General features: G+C 43.2%; 1 protein-coding gene and 1 non-coding gene across 19 annotated transcripts in view; both read right to left on the bottom strand.

Annotated features, from left to right (window-relative positions):
• MAGI1 (membrane associated guanylate kinase, WW and PDZ domain containing 1) overlaps window positions 1-19,946 on the bottom strand; it is a 631,971-nt gene that overhangs the window by 18,548 nt on the left and 593,477 nt on the right. For 7 of the 18 annotated variants that reach the window (XM_019469788.2, XM_019469784.2, XM_019469783.2 and 4 more), the window contains 6 exons: window positions 15,161-15,377; window positions 11,409-11,492; window positions 8,482-8,573; window positions 6,822-7,014; window positions 4,140-4,433; window positions 961-1,164 (listed from right to left, as the gene is read on the bottom strand). In XM_019469788.2, coding sequence (XP_019325333.2) covers window positions 961-1,164; window positions 4,140-4,433; window positions 6,822-7,014; window positions 8,482-8,573; window positions 11,409-11,492; window positions 15,161-15,377 — 1,084 coding nt within the window. The remainder of the gene's footprint in view (window positions 1-960; window positions 1,165-4,139; window positions 4,434-6,821; window positions 7,015-8,481; window positions 8,574-11,408; window positions 11,493-15,160; window positions 15,378-19,946) is intronic. The other 11 variants (XM_019469789.2, XM_019469785.2, XM_019469799.2 and 8 more) reach the window with 5 other exon arrangements.
• On the bottom strand, window positions 477-549 carry TRNAK-CUU (transfer RNA lysine (anticodon CUU)). The gene has a single exon. It is a non-coding gene; the product is annotated as a tRNA-Lys (tRNA).

The raw sequence follows: 19,946 nt of genomic DNA on the forward strand, positions 1-19,946 counted from the left end.
ATCAAAAATAGAGGTTTTATTCCTTTTTCATCCACATGTAAAAATTAGAGACAAATCAAGTAGGCACAAACCCTAAGAATCTCTCATTTAAGAAAACACTTCTGGGGCACCTGGATGGCTTAGTCGGTTAAGGGTCCAACTCTTGATTTTGGCTCAGATTATGATCTCACAGCCATGGGATCAACCCCTGTGTTGGGCTTGGTGCTGAGTGTGGATCGTGCTTGGGATTCTCTCCCTCCCTCTCTCTCTGCCCCTCCTCCCTTGAGCACTCGCATGCACATGCTTTCTCTCTCAAAATAAAATAAACATTAAAAAATATTAAAAAAAAAACCTTTTATATGTTCGCTTATCCTGAGAGAAAAGAATAGTATTGGCTCTGAAGTGTCATTATGTAGGTTTTATGTCACTGTATCATAGTTAAATTTACATTTTTAAAAATTTTATTCACTTGTTAATTTAATTTTACATAGGCTTCATACCCAACGTGGGGCTTGAACTCACCACCCTGAGATCAAGAGTCACATGCTCTACCAACTGAGCCAGCCAGGCACCCCTCACACAGTTACATTTTAGTGATTTTTTAAAACTCTTTATTCATTTCCAGATAGAACATCAGGGGATCTTTACCACTGTATTCAAACTACTCTATCATTTTAAGGACAAGGGTACCAAAACCAAAATAAAATGGGGAAAGTTGAGATTTTCTGCAATGTTTATACTTGTAGCAAGGCAGGGCCCCAGCAAAAGAGGATTAAGTAAAGGGAGTGGGGGGGGGGGCGGGTAAGGTTTAGTAACAATGGCTCATGATGGGTATGTTCAGTTAGGGATGGATAAGGCTGCTTCGAAATCGACACTCTTCAATTACGTGAATACTAAGGAGAGAAAGAAAGAGACAGAGAGAAAAGAAGAGGTACAGAAAGAACTAGAGAGAGAAAGAGAGACACAATAGGTATACTTTACCATCCCCGGGAATGATGCGGAGGGTAACTGTGTTTCCTGCTTCCTTGATTAGGTTGACAATGTCTGAATGGGACTTGTTGGTGATGGAACATCCATTCACTGCCAGGATCCGGTCTCCCACTTTCAGCTTGCCACATCGGTCAGCGGGACTCCCCTCAATAATCCGACCTATTTTGTGAGGCATAGCCACACATGCATTGCCTGCTTTGATATCGAGTTTTTATTTTTTTTTTAAGTTATGTGGGAATATAGTGAAGGGAGGAGAAAAAGGGTTGAAAAGGGAAAGAGAAGGTTAAGTGTTAATTAATTAAAGCATTAAGCAAATGTTATTAAAGGAGAGCTCTGTGCCGATGGTCAAAACATTGGCAGTACTCAGTGCATCTGTGGAAGGAGCTGCCGCCCCGGAGTGATGGCTCCTAGCTCCTTGCCCCATTCCAAATGAGGGGGAACCCCCAGCTTCCCTCCTCCTTCAATCGGTTACAAAATTTGTGATAGTTAGCAACTTCAAAGACTCTCGAGCGCCCCAAAATAACTCGCCATTGGCTTATTTTGGGTCTGCAAATGTGAGACCCAGAGCTGGGATGGATGCTTTACACACTGTGTGTTCGTGTCACTTCACTTTTGCCAGCTATTAAGCTTCTGCCAATGTTTTGTTCTTCCTCCATTTAGAAAAAATAATCCCTAGGTGTCTGGGGAGGCCTAAGAGTCAGCTACCACCAGAAATTCCATCTGAAAACACCTAATGGACAAACACTTAGTCCTTCTGCCTTCTATCCGGAATGATGAAAGCTTTAGAAAAAAGGCATAATGACAAGAGATGAGCCAACAAAAACACCCAACCTTTTATGACCTTTGCTCAATCAGCCTGTCGCGTGCGCTTTCAGGGGAAGGGCCCGAAAGGCTCATTAGTGCTGAAATCCTCCACCTTCCTCACAAAAATCCCCTCAAAGGACAGTGAAACCCTGGTACCTACTCAGGCTAAGGACAGTGATCCGAAGCTGGATTCAGATCCTTCCTCAACCCTTTCCTTTGCTCATTTCCTTTCTCATTATTACTTATTGCACATCTACAACATGAAAACCAGGAAAAGTGCATTCGAAGAGGAAGGTTTCTAGTGCACTGTGAGGCACCCCAGGTCATAACCACGTGCACTGCTAACTTCTAGCGAGGGGTGGGAAACTGACTTTGAGGCCTGGCACAGGGTCTCCAGCTAAATGCATAGTTCCCTATTTCGAGAATTCGTCTTTCTGAGGACCGTGAAGCAAGCTATGCAGCTGCGTCACCTTTTGGAAAGGACGATAAAATGGGCACGGAAGACACTGAAATGGGCTAGGCTCTTCTGTCATAATTTGGACCTTGGGGATACCATGTGGGGGGAAACGCATCCCAATTTGTTTGAATTTCAGCATATCTGCCTGCGTCTGTATCACGGCACGTAAGGTCAAGGCCACAGAGCTTTTAATAGGGAAGCAAATGGTCTTTTGGAATCCAACAGGCAGGTATGGAGAGGCTCCGTACTCAAATTCAAGGTCCTCATTAAGTTTAGTGCATCTCCACAAACAACTCGCAGGAGAAAGGTATCAAACAACAGGTAGGAGGACAGCTCTGTAGAGTGGGAAACAGGAGTCTCATGCAAGGTATTAGGGAAAGTTGGACTTGTTTATTGTCAGAGCCAGAGGGAAACAATTAAAGACCAAATTGTGAGAAGACATTCAATATTCATTAAATAACACATAACCTCCCACCTGACACATCTATTTCGATGGAGAAAAGTAAAACCAAGAATTCTAAAATCCTGAGAAGATCAAGGGGTGCATGGGGAGGATCAAACAATGGGATTTCTTACCCCTCTCTGCCTTGTTCGAGTATTTTTTAAATTACACAGAAAAGCCCCCCAGATTAATTTCCAAACAAAGCCCCCAAAAACCTTGCCTTGGTGTCCGGTCACCCCTTCGTGACATGCTGCGATAACTTTATTAACGTAGCTCACAGAAGCACTGTTAGTAACGGGCGTTTGTTACTGCAGCCACACATGCATAGACCTGACTGACTCACGGACTCCTAATGAACAGACTTTAGGGAAATGGCTTTTGCAGGAAGCAACGTACAAAGGCTAAATGAAGATAAAGCGAGTGCTACTGGATCCGAAAGCTGAAGGGACAGAGCACCTGGCCTGATCTCGGCCAGCAGTGACCTGGGTCACTGGTCATCGGACTCTTGGGGACAATTCCTTTGCAGATAGAGCAGAGTCCATTTCAAAGCCCACACAGCCCTGCCCCATCTCTCATCCTATTCCTTATTAATGAACAAATGTGCCTGGGAGATAAACACATGACTCTTTATCTAATGAAGATGATGGATCATTTCTGGAGTACATTTTTATCATCCATTCTAATAGGAAATAGATTCATAGGTTACTAGGTTCCTGGACTTATGTGGGTCCTGTCTTTGCTAGTACACCCATCAGTTAACCTTCTCAGAGGGTGACAAGTGCATTTCTCCATACTCTGCTGAAACCCCCAATATCCGGATGAGACAGGTAAATCGGCCCTGCTAGAATTCAAGGGCAGTGAAGACAAATGGCTCTGAACTCAGATCTTAACCAGATCCTTAACCAGACAGGTTAAAAAATATTTAACATTTAAAAATTTCAGATGGGGAAAGAGTAGAGAAAGGACACAGGTAAGGTGGAACGGGCACTGCGTGTAATTATGTTTACTCCTTATACCTGTATTGCTCCCTAGGCATTTCTGTACAACCATAAGCTTAGGCTAAAAACCCTTACGTCTGCTGAGGCTTCTGCTGTTAATGATCTCCTACTCAGGACCTCACAAAAGGCTTTCTTTGACAAAGACTGCCCACTCTACACTGTCGAGGTAGCTCTCCAAGTTTCAGGCAAATATCATCTATGCTTCAAGTTGTTTGTGCGCATGTGGACACGCATTCTGCATGCCGCTGAAAGGTTAAAAAACAAAACAAAACAAAAAAACCCCAAAAGTCCCACCTTCAGGAGGGGAAAAGCTACAAAACACTCTCCACCCCCAATTAAGACTTCAATTACCTGAAGCGAAAAGCATGAAGGCGCTTCTGTTAATGAGACTTTGGCCATCTTTCACTTGCAACGCAACGCACTCGCCGGCATCCCGGGAAGGTCCGGGGTGGCGGACGGGGACACTCACCGAAAGTCGTGCCGGCCTCGGGCCTGCTCACCGAGGACACGATGACGAAGCCGAAGCCCTCGTTCTCGCCGCGCCGGATCTCCACGTCGTAGGGCTGCACGGCCGCGCTCACCACGCCGCTGCCGCCGCCGCCGCCGCTGCCGATGCCGCTGGTGCTGCCGCTGCCCGAGCTCACCGTGTTCAGGGAGTTCTGGCTGCCCTGCGGGGTGCGCTTCTCCTCCGTCAGGGACGCCGGCTGGTTGCTGCTGTGGTGGGAGGAGGCCGGCGAGGGCACCTCGTTCTCGGCTTTGGGGGCTGCGCGACAGAGAGGCCCGGCTCAGCCTCGGGCTGCTGCGCCTGCCCGCCGGCCGGCCCGCAGGGCAGCGCCGCGGCCCGGAAGGAGGCCGCGGCCCGGCAGGCTCCTGACGCCGGGCTGCTGCAGCGGTGTACACGGCTCTTGCACGGTATCCACCGCCACGTGAAAACACCCCAGGGGACGCCCAGCTCGTGTCACTGACAGCACCTTGCCTATCAGTACCCACTCTCAGGCTCAATTTGGCTGCAAGAGGGGCCCACTCGGAGCTACTGCCGGGGGCACCAATCACAGGAACACGAACACCGGTGCAGGGGTGGCCTGCACCAGGGACGACAGCCACCTTCGCTTCGGAGACCTTGGTGCACGTTCACCTTGTCACTGCCCTCAAAAGTCACATTTCTGCTCCGCCTTCCAAGCAGCTTTGCTTTTTATTTTTCCATCAGGCAGGACCCTGTACCTTGGCCTTGCCATTAAGGTTGCCATATTGTGGGATTCTTGACAACACCTGTCAGAGGTATACTTAGTCTCTCTCCCTGGTTTCCAACTGTCATTGTCTACTCTGATCACACTCCTGGGTACATTAGCCTCCGTTAGGATTCCAGTTTTACTGCTTTATCGGGTGACAGGGTAAAGCACACCTAAATAAGTCACAGTAATAGGTAGGAGCCACTTAGGTTTGATGCTCCCAACAAAATGTGTGTTGGAGTTTTGGGTAAGGCATTTATTTTCGAAGCTTCTCCCTTCATAGATTTCTTTTTATTGTGGGAAAATATCCGTAACGTAAAATTTATCATCTTAACCAGTTTTAAGTATAAAGCTCAGGGGCACGAAGCATTAAGTACAGTCACAATGTTGTGCAACCGTCACCACTATCCGGCTACAGAAACTTTTCATTTGCCACAATTAAAACTCTGTACCCATTAAACGCTAATTAGCCATTTTTCCCTCCACCAACCGCTGGCAATGACCCTGCGACTTTCTGTCTCTATGAATTTGACTACCCTGTGAATTTGAATATAAGTGAATTCATACGATGTTTGTGACTGGCTTATTGTACTTAGTCTCATGTCTCTTAAGAGATTTAACATGGCTTTGACCCAAAGCTAAAAAGCCCAAATATTTAATATTTAAAAACAAATCTGACACAAACAAAAATCACATTGCTTCTATTACTTTTATTTGGGTCAGTGAAGTCACAAAGTTTTCATCGCCATCTCCAAAGCCATTTTTAACGGACAGCCTCTGGCTGCATGGAATACCATTTTAAGAAATCCTCCGAGGCCACAGATGAGCTCTTGGAGCATAATCCGTGACTGATTAACACTGTTTTCCCTGGTTTCACCAAGGTAGGACTCTCACACTGGAATCTGATATCTTAATTCTATAATTAATGACATGCCATTTAAATGAGCTATACAAAAAATTTTTAACAAGGTGCCAGTTAATTTTATTTGGCAAGTATTTGTTTCATTCATATTAAAGCTATGAAGAAATGATAGGATTTCATGTCCTACGTCTTCAGTAATTCAAGTGATAGAAGGCCTAATCTGCTTTTTTCTGCATTCCGTCTTCACTATTTCAAGGGGGGGGCTGTAGACACACCCAGGGGAACTACCACCAAGTGTGCTGTCAAGAGGCTGGTGAGTGAATGGAAGGAGACAGACAATGAGCTGTCTCAAAATGGCAGATTCTGATACAGAGGTAAACCATGATTCACAAGAATGGCAAGGAAGGAATGCCAAAATCGGAAGGCAGTTGGAAGAAGGAGGGAATTACTGAGGGTTTCACAGAGAAGGTTTTATTTGAGCTGGGCCAGAAAGGGTTTGTATGTTTGGACAACTCACGTACAGTACCTGAAAGCCTGCAGGCAGGAGGAAGGGGTCAAAGATGGCCTAGCACTGGCCACCTCTACACCTTTCTGATGGAGAAAACAGATCTTGCCTGATTACATATGCAGGCAACAACAGAGTAAAGGATCATTCACTTTTTATGAGCTTATCTGGCAGCACAGAACTAATTTTTGTTCTTTCAATTTGAGGCTACAACTCTCCTGACTTTTAGAATGACCTCTTTTGTTGAGAATTAACATTAAATGAAGAAGGTGACTAACTTCTGGTCGGCAAGGGGGATGAGCAGAGGTAGTGTATATCTGACTAGTCTTCTTCTAGAAGCTTTTGCTGAACATGCACGAATGGCACATTAAAGTACTTTTGAGTGACAGAAGTTCTGCTGGGTTTGAGAGAAGCAGACCATCTGGAAATTCTGAGCTTAATCACATTTGCAAAGATTTGCTAAAATAGATGCTCGAGGAGGCAGACACAGGAAGGAAGCCTTTTCTGTGCATCAAGTGACAATGCGCTGTCTAAAGGGATGAATGAAAAACATACCTGTAAACACCACTTTGCGCCGCACAGTGAGATTGACGTGGCCTTGCTTGGCAGCTTGTTGCATAAGCTGGACCACAAGCTGGTGTGATTTTCCAATGACCGGTGTCCCATCCACACAGATTAATTCATCCCCAGACCTCAGGCGGCCGTCTGTATCAGCAGCACCCAGTGGTACGATGTGACCAATATAAATCTGTTGAATAAGTGGATGACGGGTGAAACATTAACCTTTTGATTTACTATTATACTGATGGCCTTCACATTGTTGAGAACAATTCAATGTGTTCATTCAGGGCTGCATCCTTGCCATAACCGTTTATTGAGCACCCAGTGGGTACCAGGCATTGTGAAGGTGCTATAACAATTCTTAAACAGTGGAAAAGTAACTTACTTCTTTTTAAAGTTTATTTATATACTTATTTTTAGTAATCTCCATACCCAACATGGGGGTCCAACTCACAAGAGTCAAGAGTCGCATGCTCTTCTGACTCAGCCATCCAGGTGTCCCAAGAGTAACTATTTCTTGTTTGGTTCCTTCCATTTACCTGTGGTCTGGTGATGACTCACTCTTTGTCCTCTTTGCAGAAATAAATCACTTTACCCTGTCATTTCCAAAATCTTTTCTCCTTTTCTGTTTACCTAAGAACCCTCCTTCTAGAAACTCTGGAAATTATAATAGTAATACTACTTTTCTTTAAAGGTCCAGCACTATGCCTAGCAATAGGGAATGCTCAGTAAATACTGTCCAATGAAGAAATGAATCCAGCAAAGCCTGGTTTGATGTCCCATCGCTGTACTTTTTTAGCACCCACATGCAGAGAAGCCTTTATATTTGGGGTCTGGTTGTATTTACCATTCATTAAACCTTAGCTAAAATATTTGTGTTTCCTTGCCTTCTGTAGACAATAATGCTTGTGACTACCTTTACCTAGTACTTAAAGTTTACAAAGAATTTTGACAAAAGACTGATTAAGAATATGGACCCTGAAGTCAGACCCATTCCAGTCCCTCCACTTACTAATGCTATGATCTTGGGCAACTGAATTAACCCTTCTTTGTCTTTATTTGATAATTTGAAAAATGGGGATAAATTCATGAGTTTGATGGAGAAATGAGAGAATGTATATTAAAAGCCATTAGCACAGGCCCTGGCACATAGTATGTACTCAATAAGTGACAGCTATTATTATTATTATTATTATTATTATTATTATTATTATTAATTATTATCATGAAGAAGTTAACAATATTTATCTTTAGTTCTCTTTTCTCCTTTCAAAATAGTCCTGTGATAGGATACTAAATTTATTTTAAAGACGAGGGACCTGAGGATCAAGAAGGTTAAATGTCTCCTGACCTTTGTTCAGGGTTATTTTTATTAGTTTTTATTAGTTGATGCCTATTATTTTGCTTTTTGTTTTCACTTTCCTTCATGGGGAGCTCCAGATGCTGCTGCTGCCACTTGTTATCATCACAAATACAAACTTTTAAGTAGGGAACTAGTCTCTTTGAATCCAGTGGATGAGCCATACTGTCAGAGATAAGGCAGATCTGTGCTGCACGCAGCTGGGCTCAAATCTTGGTGATCTGCCACGGCTGCCGGTTGGCTCTGGTATCTTAGAAGACAGCACTGGGGGGAAGAGGTAGACAAGAGACTCACAGGTTCTCCTGGTTCATTTCCACCCAGAATCCTAAATCCAAATCCAGTCTCTTTTCTCCAGAGAAAGATGTCCTGTTCCTGGTAATCTGGAACTGGAGAGAAGAAAGAAAGAAGAGGTAGGTTATTTCTATGATAAAAGGAATCCTGCTCTAAAGGTGAACATAGAGGACCAATCCTGATGGTGCTTGAGCAGATGACAGCTTTCCGACACAAGAGTAGGAAGCAAAATAATCCGGATGGATGAAATAATGGAGGACACTGGGCAGAAATCAGTAGGGGGACAGGTCACTGGGCCCTACGTTTTTTCAAAGGACTAATCACTGTTTGATAATTCCTAATCAAGCCCAAGCCATTATCCTGGACTAAGCCAGAAGTCAGTGTTGACCACTGCCCTTGGTATTGTTGTCAGAAAAATTAAGTAAATTAAAATCAGTATGTGTGGGACCACAAAGTGGGTGCCCGTGTCTGAGACGAGAGCTCATGCCAAGTCAGTGACCATTGAAACCGAAGCTCGCTCTGAGAATTTAGAAGTCCTAGTAAGTCATCTGATGTCATATCAAGTAGAGGATGAAAGAAAGCAGCTTGAGTCAAAGAGTTTTCACTTAAAAAAAAAAAATCACTTCTTTCTCCCTTTATCAAGATCTGCAATCCAATCATCTGATTTGTTAGGTCATTTTTGCCAAAAGTTACTCTTGAACGTCCTAATATGTCCAGTTTTGCAAAGTTTGCTATGATTTCAGTAGTACTACCCAAAAGTAGCTGGCCTTTGATATTCTCAACATGAATGATGACTACAAAAGTGTTCCGTATCAATTTTCATGTTTTCTCCACTAGAATGACTGCTTTACTCCAGAATTTGCCTATAATATTTTAAAATTATAAGTATTAACTTATTATCCAATAACTTGATATTTTACTCTTAAAACTCATTAATGGTCCAAGCTTTAAAATAGAAAATCTCATTTATTAAAAGAAAAATAACTTCTGTAAGACAATACCCACTGTATGTGAAAGTGTTCTATACACCACTGTGTTACTTAACGAACGTAATAAAAAATTATTTCTATTTAATTCTTTGTTAGTATTTTAATGTATACAAGTGTATTTTGTGATCTTTAAATGACATATCTTTTATTTAAAGAAAAAAAATGGTTTGGTGGCAGTGAATCCTAAAGGAAACTTTCAAATACTGTTCTACATACTTTCTGGCTTGTTTAAGAAGTAGGGTTTTGGGTTGAAGGAGTGCATAGGCCTGAGGGTTTAATTCTCATCTTCAGTTTTGTACAGTGGGGAGGGGAGAATTCAAGTTGGCAAGAGATGTCCCTTTTTAGTGACTCACCCAATCGCTTCGAACGTACAGTCAATGAATACGCCGAGAGAGAAGAAACTAAATGGACAGGTAAGTACCAGTCAGAGAAGTTTGAATCCGATATTTTTGCCTGAGCTCTCTTAATACGATGGGCTTTCGTTGGTGCTTTATGCCCAATGCTTTTTTATTGTAATTGTGGAGGCTAAGCTACAAGCCTCCATGGAATATGCAGTTAAGCTACATCATAGGACTCCCATAAACACAATTTGAGAATGATATTTTCTTGAGCACGCTAAGGTAACAGTATTTTCTTTCTGTTCGAGTAGCTGCCGAAAGGGTATTTGTTCTAATAGCCTCATTGAAACAACAAATTAAATCAGGTTGGGTCTCCGTCTTGGGTTCACTCAAGCAGGAGGATTATTTCCAAAATAGACCATGGGTGCTTTGCAGCCAGCACAGGGTTGCTGGCAGAGTCTGCCTTAAGTCGGCTGAGCCCTTTGTCAACAAGGGAAGGATCTCTGCAGAGACTTCAGCCTACGCCCATTTTTCTCAGCATCACTGAACACAAGAACACTTGCCCCTCCTCCACTAGCACCAAATGTAGCAAGTTTCTGCCTTCATTGACTCATTTAGGTTTGTTACTATGGTATGGGTGGTTGTGGCCAAAAGACTTAGGCTTATCATACAGTTTAGTCCATAGGAAAAAAAGCATTTGTGTCTCTCTGAGAATCAGTGGTAAAATGGCAAATTTGTTGCAAGAGCTTCCTGTTGAAAAGGAAGATGCCCAAAGACACCAAAGACATTGAAGATGCCAGTGATGAGCTAGGAAAACACAGACACCAACAGGATACATCAACACAGACATGTTACAGAGAAAGTCTTCTGGCACTTTGACTTTGGCATTTTGACCATTACACTCTCCCATCAACCACACTCCACGTAACCAAATAGCTGACTTTGGTGATAAATCAGTCATGAACTGTGTTACAGAATTACAGAATTTCTCTTTTGTGTTCTCGGCTGCCACTTCTGCCCAGGGGCATTGAGGTTTCTAATCCCTGCCCCAAAATGGTTTGCTCTCCTCTTTATTTCAGGCAGATTTTAGAAGAATTAAGTTTTTAGGAGGCAGCAGGGAGGAATTATCTTTCTGATATTGATATCACCCCTCCCTTTTTTTTTTTTTTTTTTTTGAGTAAGGCTGAATCAAAAAAGAACTAAGAAAACTTTGTCCGGTTTTTCTCCTTTTTAAGCCCTTGCACGGGGGACAATGTCAGCAGTTACCTCCTTTGGTGATGCCAGCGACAACTCAATAAAGCAGTCAAAAGACTTCCTTTGATAATTACAAAGAATGGAGTCACTAGGTTTGCAGAGAAACCTCCTGGTGTCTCCATTACTACAGACACACATTTCCAGACTTGGATAAAATGTGCCCATCACTTTTTATTTCATCTTGTCTTTGGTCTGTGCTTGGTCAACAAGAGTGCCATAACACTTCTATTCATGGCAGTTCTCTTTCTTCCCTCCCTTCTCTGAGTTTTCCCCCAGCCCCCGAGACCAATGGCAACATCAAACAGTATGAATAATAATGGAGAAATAAAAGTTTTCAGTGGATCCTTACTCTGACATTCTCCAAAACTCGTGGAACTGATCTCTCTTTCTCTTTCACCCTTGCTCAATCCCGATGCAGGCGAAGGTGACATAGCTGGAATATTAATTTCACAATTTTGCAAAGCTTAATGTATGTGCTTTCTCTTAGTTCATTTTAATTTAGTTGTGATTGATAAGGAACGTGCAGTTAAGCTTTCACAGTAAAGGTCATGGCTGCTATGGATTTTAAAAGACTAGAATTTGATTCTGTGGGTTTTTTCTTCTTTTTTTTTCATGGTGCTTTTCTTGTCAAAAGCTGGTATTTACAGTCGTTCCATGGAGAATTTCACAGAAATAGCATTACCATCCCCGACTGTTCACATTTAATTATACCTTAAAGTACACATTCTCGTATGACTTTGTTTTAATCGTGTCATGAACTTCAGGTTTGTCTAAACCCTGATTTCCTTTTGAAAAAAAAATTAATTTACTTTTGTTACTGCCATGCCACAGCATTTATTTTGAAAAGTATCAGATTCCCAATGGAATTCATTCTTGTAGTAATACCTGTTCAGATGAATTCTAGGCAGTTCAACCAGAGTAGCCTTTTATTTACAGTCAAAAATCATCAGATCTGGCCAAGATCGGAACAAAACACAAATAAGAGCTGTCATAACAGCTCTTAAAATCTGGAAGTACAACCAAGCTCCTTAAACTCACTACAGTAAAGGATCCCTGTGACCAATTCCAACCTGCGAGCATGTTTCTACTGAATAGGACAGGTTTACAACATTGGTACAACAGCTCTGACTTTTTTCTTTCCAAACTATTTTATGAACAGAGACTTGCAAGCTTTAGACTTCCTTTCCTACACACCAGATACTAGCTTGTCTTCCTGAACATTCGCTAGTAACATTGTATCAGTATCATTTTTTAAAACCATGTGAGCAATTGACATGTTACTAGAGAAAATACAAAGCAGGCCACGTGGCTTTTAAAGGACTTCCATACTTGACTTTGTTTTTAATTAAACATTTAAGCCCTTCAAAGGGATTTATTAACACATCCGCAACTCAGATTGATTCATTTTTGACACTGGTGTTTTGACAGATGGCCCTATCAGGAATACACTGCTTTGTACAGCATTTAGACCACGTGAAGGAATCTGATCAGAGACTGTGTAAATCTTCACCCTGTCCTTCAGAATAAAATGAAACAGAAGAAAAATTTATCTTCCAAATAAAAAGGATAACATGGGTCCAATGAAAGTGTTATTCCTGACTTCAAGTTCCCGGTTTTTCTTGGAGAATTTTGTTCATTTTAATATGTTTTGGGGGGAGGGGCAGGGAATCACATCTAACAAGGCTACATGCTGTATTTTTTTTTTTTCCTCTGAAAGACAAGATAAAAAACAATCTACGGTAATGGGAGAAATGGATCTGGGATAAAGCAAAACACTGATTAAAAGACAAGATTGATGTAGGTTCATTTGCAGGTACTGTGAAAAGAAGAAAATCTGTGACAGACACTGAATAATTATCATGGGGGGTGGGGAGTCTCATCATTACTCTCATCGAGTGGTGAGGAAGAAATCCATGTGTATCTTAACATCAATTAAGTTGTTACGATCACTCAATTATGGAGCCTCCAATCACCCAAAAAGAAATTGATTCTCATTTATACTGCTAGATCCTAGTCCTTAGATGTTATAGAAAGCAGAGACAAAACTGGCACCATTCCAAATATTTCGGTCTGACAGCCGCCTGAATAATTTCGATGCTTAAGTAAGCTAGCTGGCTGTGTGGTAAGAGTACATATTTTACTTTTTTTTTTTTTTCCTGGTAAAAACTTTCTGGGAAATTTGATGAGACACTAAATTCTTAAGAAATGTTGCTTCCCCCAAGGTGAACACGGAATTTGATCTGGTGTCTCCTATTAAATGGGTACATTAGTCGTCTGTCAATCTGCCATGCCCCAGCAGCACTGCAGAACACGACTTCTTTCATCACCAAAAGATTCGTCCATGAGAAATTCAGTCATAAATGTCTACTGTATGGAGGAAAGCAGGTGCGTGGTCAATAAAGCAATATCTCAACATCAGCCGAAGGTGGGCCATTGATTGGAGGAGCCACATGGTTAGAGGGAAGTGTGAAGAGAATGTGAAACTATTCCTCTTTGGAAAACATTTGTTCGATGAAATCACTACAACGAGTGAGAAGACAGAGCGAGGACAGACCCCGGGTTCATACGTACCAACTAATGCTTACAAGGGATGTTCCAAATGGAACTTCATTTCCTCTGGCCTGGCCTCAGGATCTGGATACTCTAGGGGGTCTTTCTAGACCAGGGACTAAATAAATTCCTTCTCAGATTATCTGGCTTTTGTCAGCATGCGGAACCCTTAGCCAAAACGGCTTATTTCGTATCCCACACTATTGTAAGAACGCAATGCTATTTCTCCCTTGACGAAGGAAAGACTAGAGTGACCCTGAAGGACTTCCAAAATTTGGTAATCGTCAAGACTCCAGACTTGCCTTGTGTCCCCTAACTGCTGAATTTCACCCAGGAGTGTGGCCAACTATCCTTCTCAGATGGGGATGCTGGCCTCCCCCGCCCTGTTTTGTTTGGGTCACAGAGGAATCACTCCAGCCAGCAGAGGAAAGGCTTCAGAGCCAAGTCTGAGTGGGTGGGCAAGAGGCTGGAGCCTTGGGGGCTTTGCCCGAGAAGCAACCACAGGTGTGGCTATCAACAAAACTTGTCTGGGGCTGGAGGGGGTTGGGGGGGAGGGGTGTCAGTCACAAAGAGGATGGACAGAATGAGTCTCTCCTCTCCTCCAATTTTAATCAGACCCTTCCCCAGACTATGCCTCCTCTCTCATTAAACATTCGCGCCCACCCCACAGCCCGATGGGAAAACGCTCCTGTTGACTCCTTCCGGGCTGCTGCATCCTGACCAGTCATCCTCACGAGAAAATGTCACTAAGAGCAACTTCCAAAACAGGGGGTCAGTCTGTATCCTCTAAGATTAGGGCGCCTTAGGGGCTTTCACTGATAATGGCAGGATCAATGATTATTATGTTTCGTGAACAGTGTTTGGAATCATTTCATAATGAAAAGAAATAAAACACAAAGGCACTATTAAGGGCATTAAGAGCCAAAAAGTGACGATGGATGCCGTCACCAGTTCACATTTATCGAAAAGGTGAAGCCAAAGGAACACGCTTGACCACAGTATAAATAATTAAAGCACAAACCACTCACTGTGGGTTTTTTTCCCCTTCCTTTTTTAAGGGGAATGTTTAAAAAGGCTGGTAATGATAAAAAAAAAAAAAAAATTACCAGTATTCTTAAAAACTAGGAGACCGCTAAGAGAGCATTTAATTTCTTCTCATTACTCCTGCAATCCAAACCAATCGTATTTACGTTCTATGGTACATCAGAGCTGTTTCTTAAGAACAAGGCCACGGTCTCTACACGGGCAAGAGTTAAGGAGGCAGCAGCTCTCACCTGCCACTTCTTCTAAGTGAAGGGAAAAATAAATCCATTTTTATCCAAGCCCTTTATTTGACCACCATCCATATCAAGCCCTCCCCAAACTACACACATAATGGATCCTCCATGAACACCCAGCAGATTCTATCACTACTCCGAGAAGCTTTCGCCTCTCACCTTGATTTACCTCTACTCTGTGTACACACTGAAAATCTATTTTCAAGAAGCCTCAGGAGACGATTGAAGCCTTGGGGAGGGGGCTCGGGAAGACAGGGGCCAGGGTGCTACTCACGTCGGTTTTCATACATGCTCCTGGACTGGGCCCAGATTTTAAAAGGATCTGGTTTTTTCTGCCCAGAGCTGTCGGTTTGATCTGGAGTTGGGGCCTCTGCAGGTGGGTACTCGGGGAGCACCTGTGTGCTGTGGCTTGGGGAGGCCGTGTGCAGGCTCCGGTGGCTGGAAACACTGTGCTGAGAACTATTCTGGCTGTCTTTTCTTTCCAGTGGTTGCTGAAAGCAAGCGAGTGAGAGAAGCAAGAAGAGAATTGTTATTGGCTCTCTGAGTGGGTGTTTCCATCAGCTTGTTTTTGTTCAGCACGTCTGCGCACACATATGTAAATACGTCAACAACATTTGGGTTTCCATCTTTCTCCAGCTAGTGCTGCATGCAGATAAATCCCCAGGTGATTGGCAGACAGAGAGAGGGGCGGGCCAGATGGGAAGACATAATCACAAACCATATTGCTCTCTGGGCTGGAGCAGAAAACAAATCCAATTTCCATCATAGGTTCCCAGCTAAGACCCTGGGTGCATGTTTTACAAGATGTATCAGTTTAGCGTCCTCATTTTTGTGGCTGCTGTTTTAGAAGGTCCCAGGGCAAGCCGTGAAGTGGGGAGACCTCAGGATATTGTGGTAACTATCTAGGTGAGGGAGGATGATGGCTTGGACCAGGGTAATGTGGCAGAGATGGGGACGAGTAGGTTGTATGAAAGGTGTGAGAGAAGGGAATCAAGGACGGCTTCAAAGTTGAGGGTCTGATCCAACTGCAAGACTCAAGTAGCCTCTTAATGATATGGCGGCGATAAGGGGGAAGATTATTTGGGTCTGTGCAGTTAGAAGTAAGAGTTCGGTTCTGGGCTTGTAAATTTGAGCTATGAGACGTCCATCTGGACGTGTCCTATAAGCAACTGGATCCATGACTCTGAAATTCAGGGGAGAGATACGAGATGTATCACTTCAACATCAGCAATTTTTGGACAAAACCTGTGACACAAAATACCATGAGGGATTTAAATGTAAGGCTATAACAGCCAGAGTAAATACAATCAGGGCTAAAAATGTTCCTGGGGACTTCCCATTTTGCATCTTTCAATAATAAAATGCCCCACTTTTACCTTTTGCCATTAGTTCTTCAACACTGTAAGGAAGAGATCAGACCTTTTAAAAAATCATGCCTTGCATTATATGTGCACTGGTACTTATAAGCATATAAGTAGTTATCATATGAAGAGCTTCCATAATTCTTAGCTACTCAATTTTGTAGGAGTCACCTTTCACCTCTTCACCTCCTGACACTGCTGTTGCTTAAAAAACCAAGATCAGACTTTCTACATGGGTTGACCTCAGGAGGTCAGCCTTGTTAGATCTGCAGCCTGTCCAAAGTCCAAGCAGCATTCAAAAGGAAAGAGTTTCATTAAATTTCAATACAATAAGCAGGTTTCTGTGCTTTAAAACCTGCTCAGCAAAAGACCCTTCCCATTTTATGAAATGCTCTTTGTTTGGATGGTGATTGAATAGAGAGCAAAACCTAGTGGGAAGAAAAATACCTGGCAGGAAATGAAATCACTTCAGTTCTTATTTCCTTGAATAAAAGATGGTGGTAAGCCCCGGTGTTCAGTTTCCCCCATTCAAAATACAAATTCTGGAATCCTGCCTCTCACTTAATAGGTGCTATGTCCCTATACTTATCTGCTTAAAAGCACCGTAAAGGGGCAGAGGACAGGAAGGGGTATCTCTGTCCTCTCTTATGGGACCTGTATAGCTTGTGCTAGTTAATTGGTTTCCTAAGATCTTTTGACCCAGAGCATTTCAGTTCCCTAAAGTCCCATGTAGCATCACCATCTTCCCCTTGGTCTTACAATCAACCCTATCAAAACCTTCCTCCCTCTCTCCTCAGGTATCTGTCACCTTTCATTCCCCATCTTCATGGAAATGTTCAAGTTCCCTTTCATCTCAGTCTCAGGTCCCTTTACGCCCTCCCCTTTGAGTCTTCGCTTCGATATCGGTATCTGAAGAAAGTCCCAGAAAGGCAGAAACTTCATCTACCCTTGACTATTACAGATTACAGGTCTCAATATGGATTTTGGCAAGGATTCAAAGGTGAGGAGATGGGCATGTATTTGATGAAGGCAAGACAGAGCACTTAAAATTATATCTGGTGTGCCTGCGGGAGAAATTTGAGGCCCACATTCTACACTAGCAAAGAGGTCTTGGTAAATAAAACCCTGAGAGGCTCAGTTCACTCAGACTCCGGGGGACAACGTACATACTCTGGTGAAGGCGACAGGAAAGCACATTGAGATCTGGGCAGGGACAACTATCGCCGTCCCCCCATATGGACACTGTTCCCTTGTGAGGATGAAGTGTTCGGCTCAGACCTACATGGATCCGCATTCCAGAGATGTGGAATAAAACCTGGTTTTCCGGCTTCTAACAGTCCTTCCCGACAGCACCTCCGGCTCCTGGGGCCAGCTATCTGATTTCTGCCCTCCAAGAACCTCAGTGGCTGCCTTCTTGCCTCCCTGGGGAGACGTGCTTGAAGACTTCAAGTCAGAAAATGTTAACGGCCAACACACCCTTTCACATTTATTTATTTTTGAGAGAGACAGAGAGCCAGAGCGCAAGCGGGGGAGGGGCAGAGGGAGAAGGAGACGGGAATCAGGCAGGCTCCAGGCTCTGAGCTGTCAGCACAGAGCCTGACGCGGGACTTGAACCCGCAGACCACAAGAATGTGACCCGAGCCGAAGTTGGATGCTTAACCGACTGAGCCACCCAGAGGCCCCATCTGCTTTTTATAAGGTATAGATAATGCTTGTTATAATCAAGACAAAATTTAAAGCTATTTTCATCTGGAAGTAAACCTTGATAAGGAGAATTAATGCAGCTGTGACTTTTTATATTTTGGTAGTGTTTTATTTTTGTTCTCAGGAAAGGAGGAAAAGAGTATTTTAAATATAAAAGGAAGTAATTCCACAGATTAAGGACCTCTGGAGTTCACCCTAAGAACCGCATCCCCTCGTTCAAATGCCCACCGTCTCTGGGTTCCTCAAATAGTAGCAAATGCCAGAATGTGGGACTGGTCTATTGACACTAAATTCATTTCACAGTTAACGTCAGTCTCTGATCCCCGAATCTTCAGGATCCTTTGGGTCAAGACGACGCTTCACAAAGCCTCACTGGGACCTAAAGTGAGCTGCCCTGCAGGGTTACCTGAGGGAAAGGTCACAGTCTTCTTTCCCAGGGTTACTTTGTAGTCCCTGGAACCCCAATGTAACCTCTGCCACTCACCCCCTCCTTCTGAACTGGAGAAAAATTTCTTTCTGGCAACCTTGCCCCACTGACAGAATCTGCTAACGGGCTGGCCTTTTCTCCGGCAGAGAACGCACATGTGTTTTTACACACATGCCCACAAGTGCATGTGCACAGGTTGTGTCTGCCGTCTTGTGGCTTCCTGAGACCCTCAGATGGATGTAACAAATCTCTGACACGGAGGACCTGGAAATCTCAGGTTTGACTGAAGAACGGCTTTGCCATTACCACGGTGTGCAAACAAAGTCTACCAGAAATGGCTTGGGCCATTTTTCAAATTTTAACACCCTTTCTCACCTCCCAACAAATGTCTGACTCTGGTCCAATTTAATACAAAATAACAGAATGTGGAATGAGTTTGTAAAACTGTCTCTGGGGGTGCCTGGGTGGCTCAGTCAGTTGGGCATCCTACTTCGGCTCAGGTCATGATCTCGTGGTCCATGGGTTCGAGCCCCGCGTCGGTCTCTGTGCTGACAGCTCAGAGCCTGGAGTCTGTTTCGGATTCTGTGTCTCCCTCTCTCTCTGACCCTCCCCCGTTCATGCTCTGTCTCTCTCCAACTCAAAAATAAATAAACGTTAAAAAAAATTTTTTTAATAATAAAATTATCTCTGAAACTGCATCTCTGCATCCCTTTTAAATGCCACCTAAACCCTGTCCCTAAATTTGGCAAACAAAAGTAAATAAAGCATCATCCTGAGAACACGCTCAAAAAAAACTATGTCACCACTTAAAGCTATCACTAGATGACATATTCTAACCCACGCTAATGGGCTAATGCACAACATTCTGGAAGCTGTTTAGATTTTCCTCTGATAAGATTTAACCTCGCCTTATGTTTCTTTTCAAGTTCAATTATGCAAACCACTTGATTTGAAGATATATTCTGTATTCAATATCTTGGTAGTCTAAGTTTTTTGAAGCTATATGCTCTGGGTGTATGTGCTAGAGTTCAAAATATGCCTTCTTCCCTTCTGTGGGCATGCTAATTAGCTTTCGTGCTGCCTTTTATCTGATCAGAGCCCAGAACCGTCCAGGAGAAAAGTCATGTTTATGTATCTCTCAAATTAAAGTCAACTTGTACCTCTACAGCCACCCGGAATTACCTCTCAGCAAAGACCTGGGGCATGAGAACAAATTCACTTCTGAACTAGCTATAGCACAGGATCAGATTTGCATCTGGTGGGACTGTCTTTCTCCTCATTTTTCTAGGTGAGAAACTGGCCCCAAGAGATCTATCTGTAGCTCAAGAGACATTTCAAGTCTGTTCTTCAATGCATACCAGCACCACGTGATGACCTAGCACACAAATGCCAGAACGTCCAGACCAAGCCCTTGTACGTAGCTGCCCACAATGCATATTGACATGCATTACAGTTCACTCATCCAATAAGTACACACAGGACACTTGCTGTGAGCCAGATTCTCAGGCATAAATGTGTAAAGGGAGATAGTACCTAAACTCTTAGCATTGATGCTCGTATCTAGGGGT

The sequence above is a fragment of the Panthera pardus genome, unplaced genomic scaffold (genome assembly GCF_024362965.1).
Source record: "Panthera pardus isolate Hobbes unplaced genomic scaffold, ASM2436296v1 HiC_scaffold_8, whole genome shotgun sequence".
Lineage (NCBI taxonomy): Eukaryota > Metazoa > Chordata > Mammalia > Carnivora > Felidae > Panthera > Panthera pardus.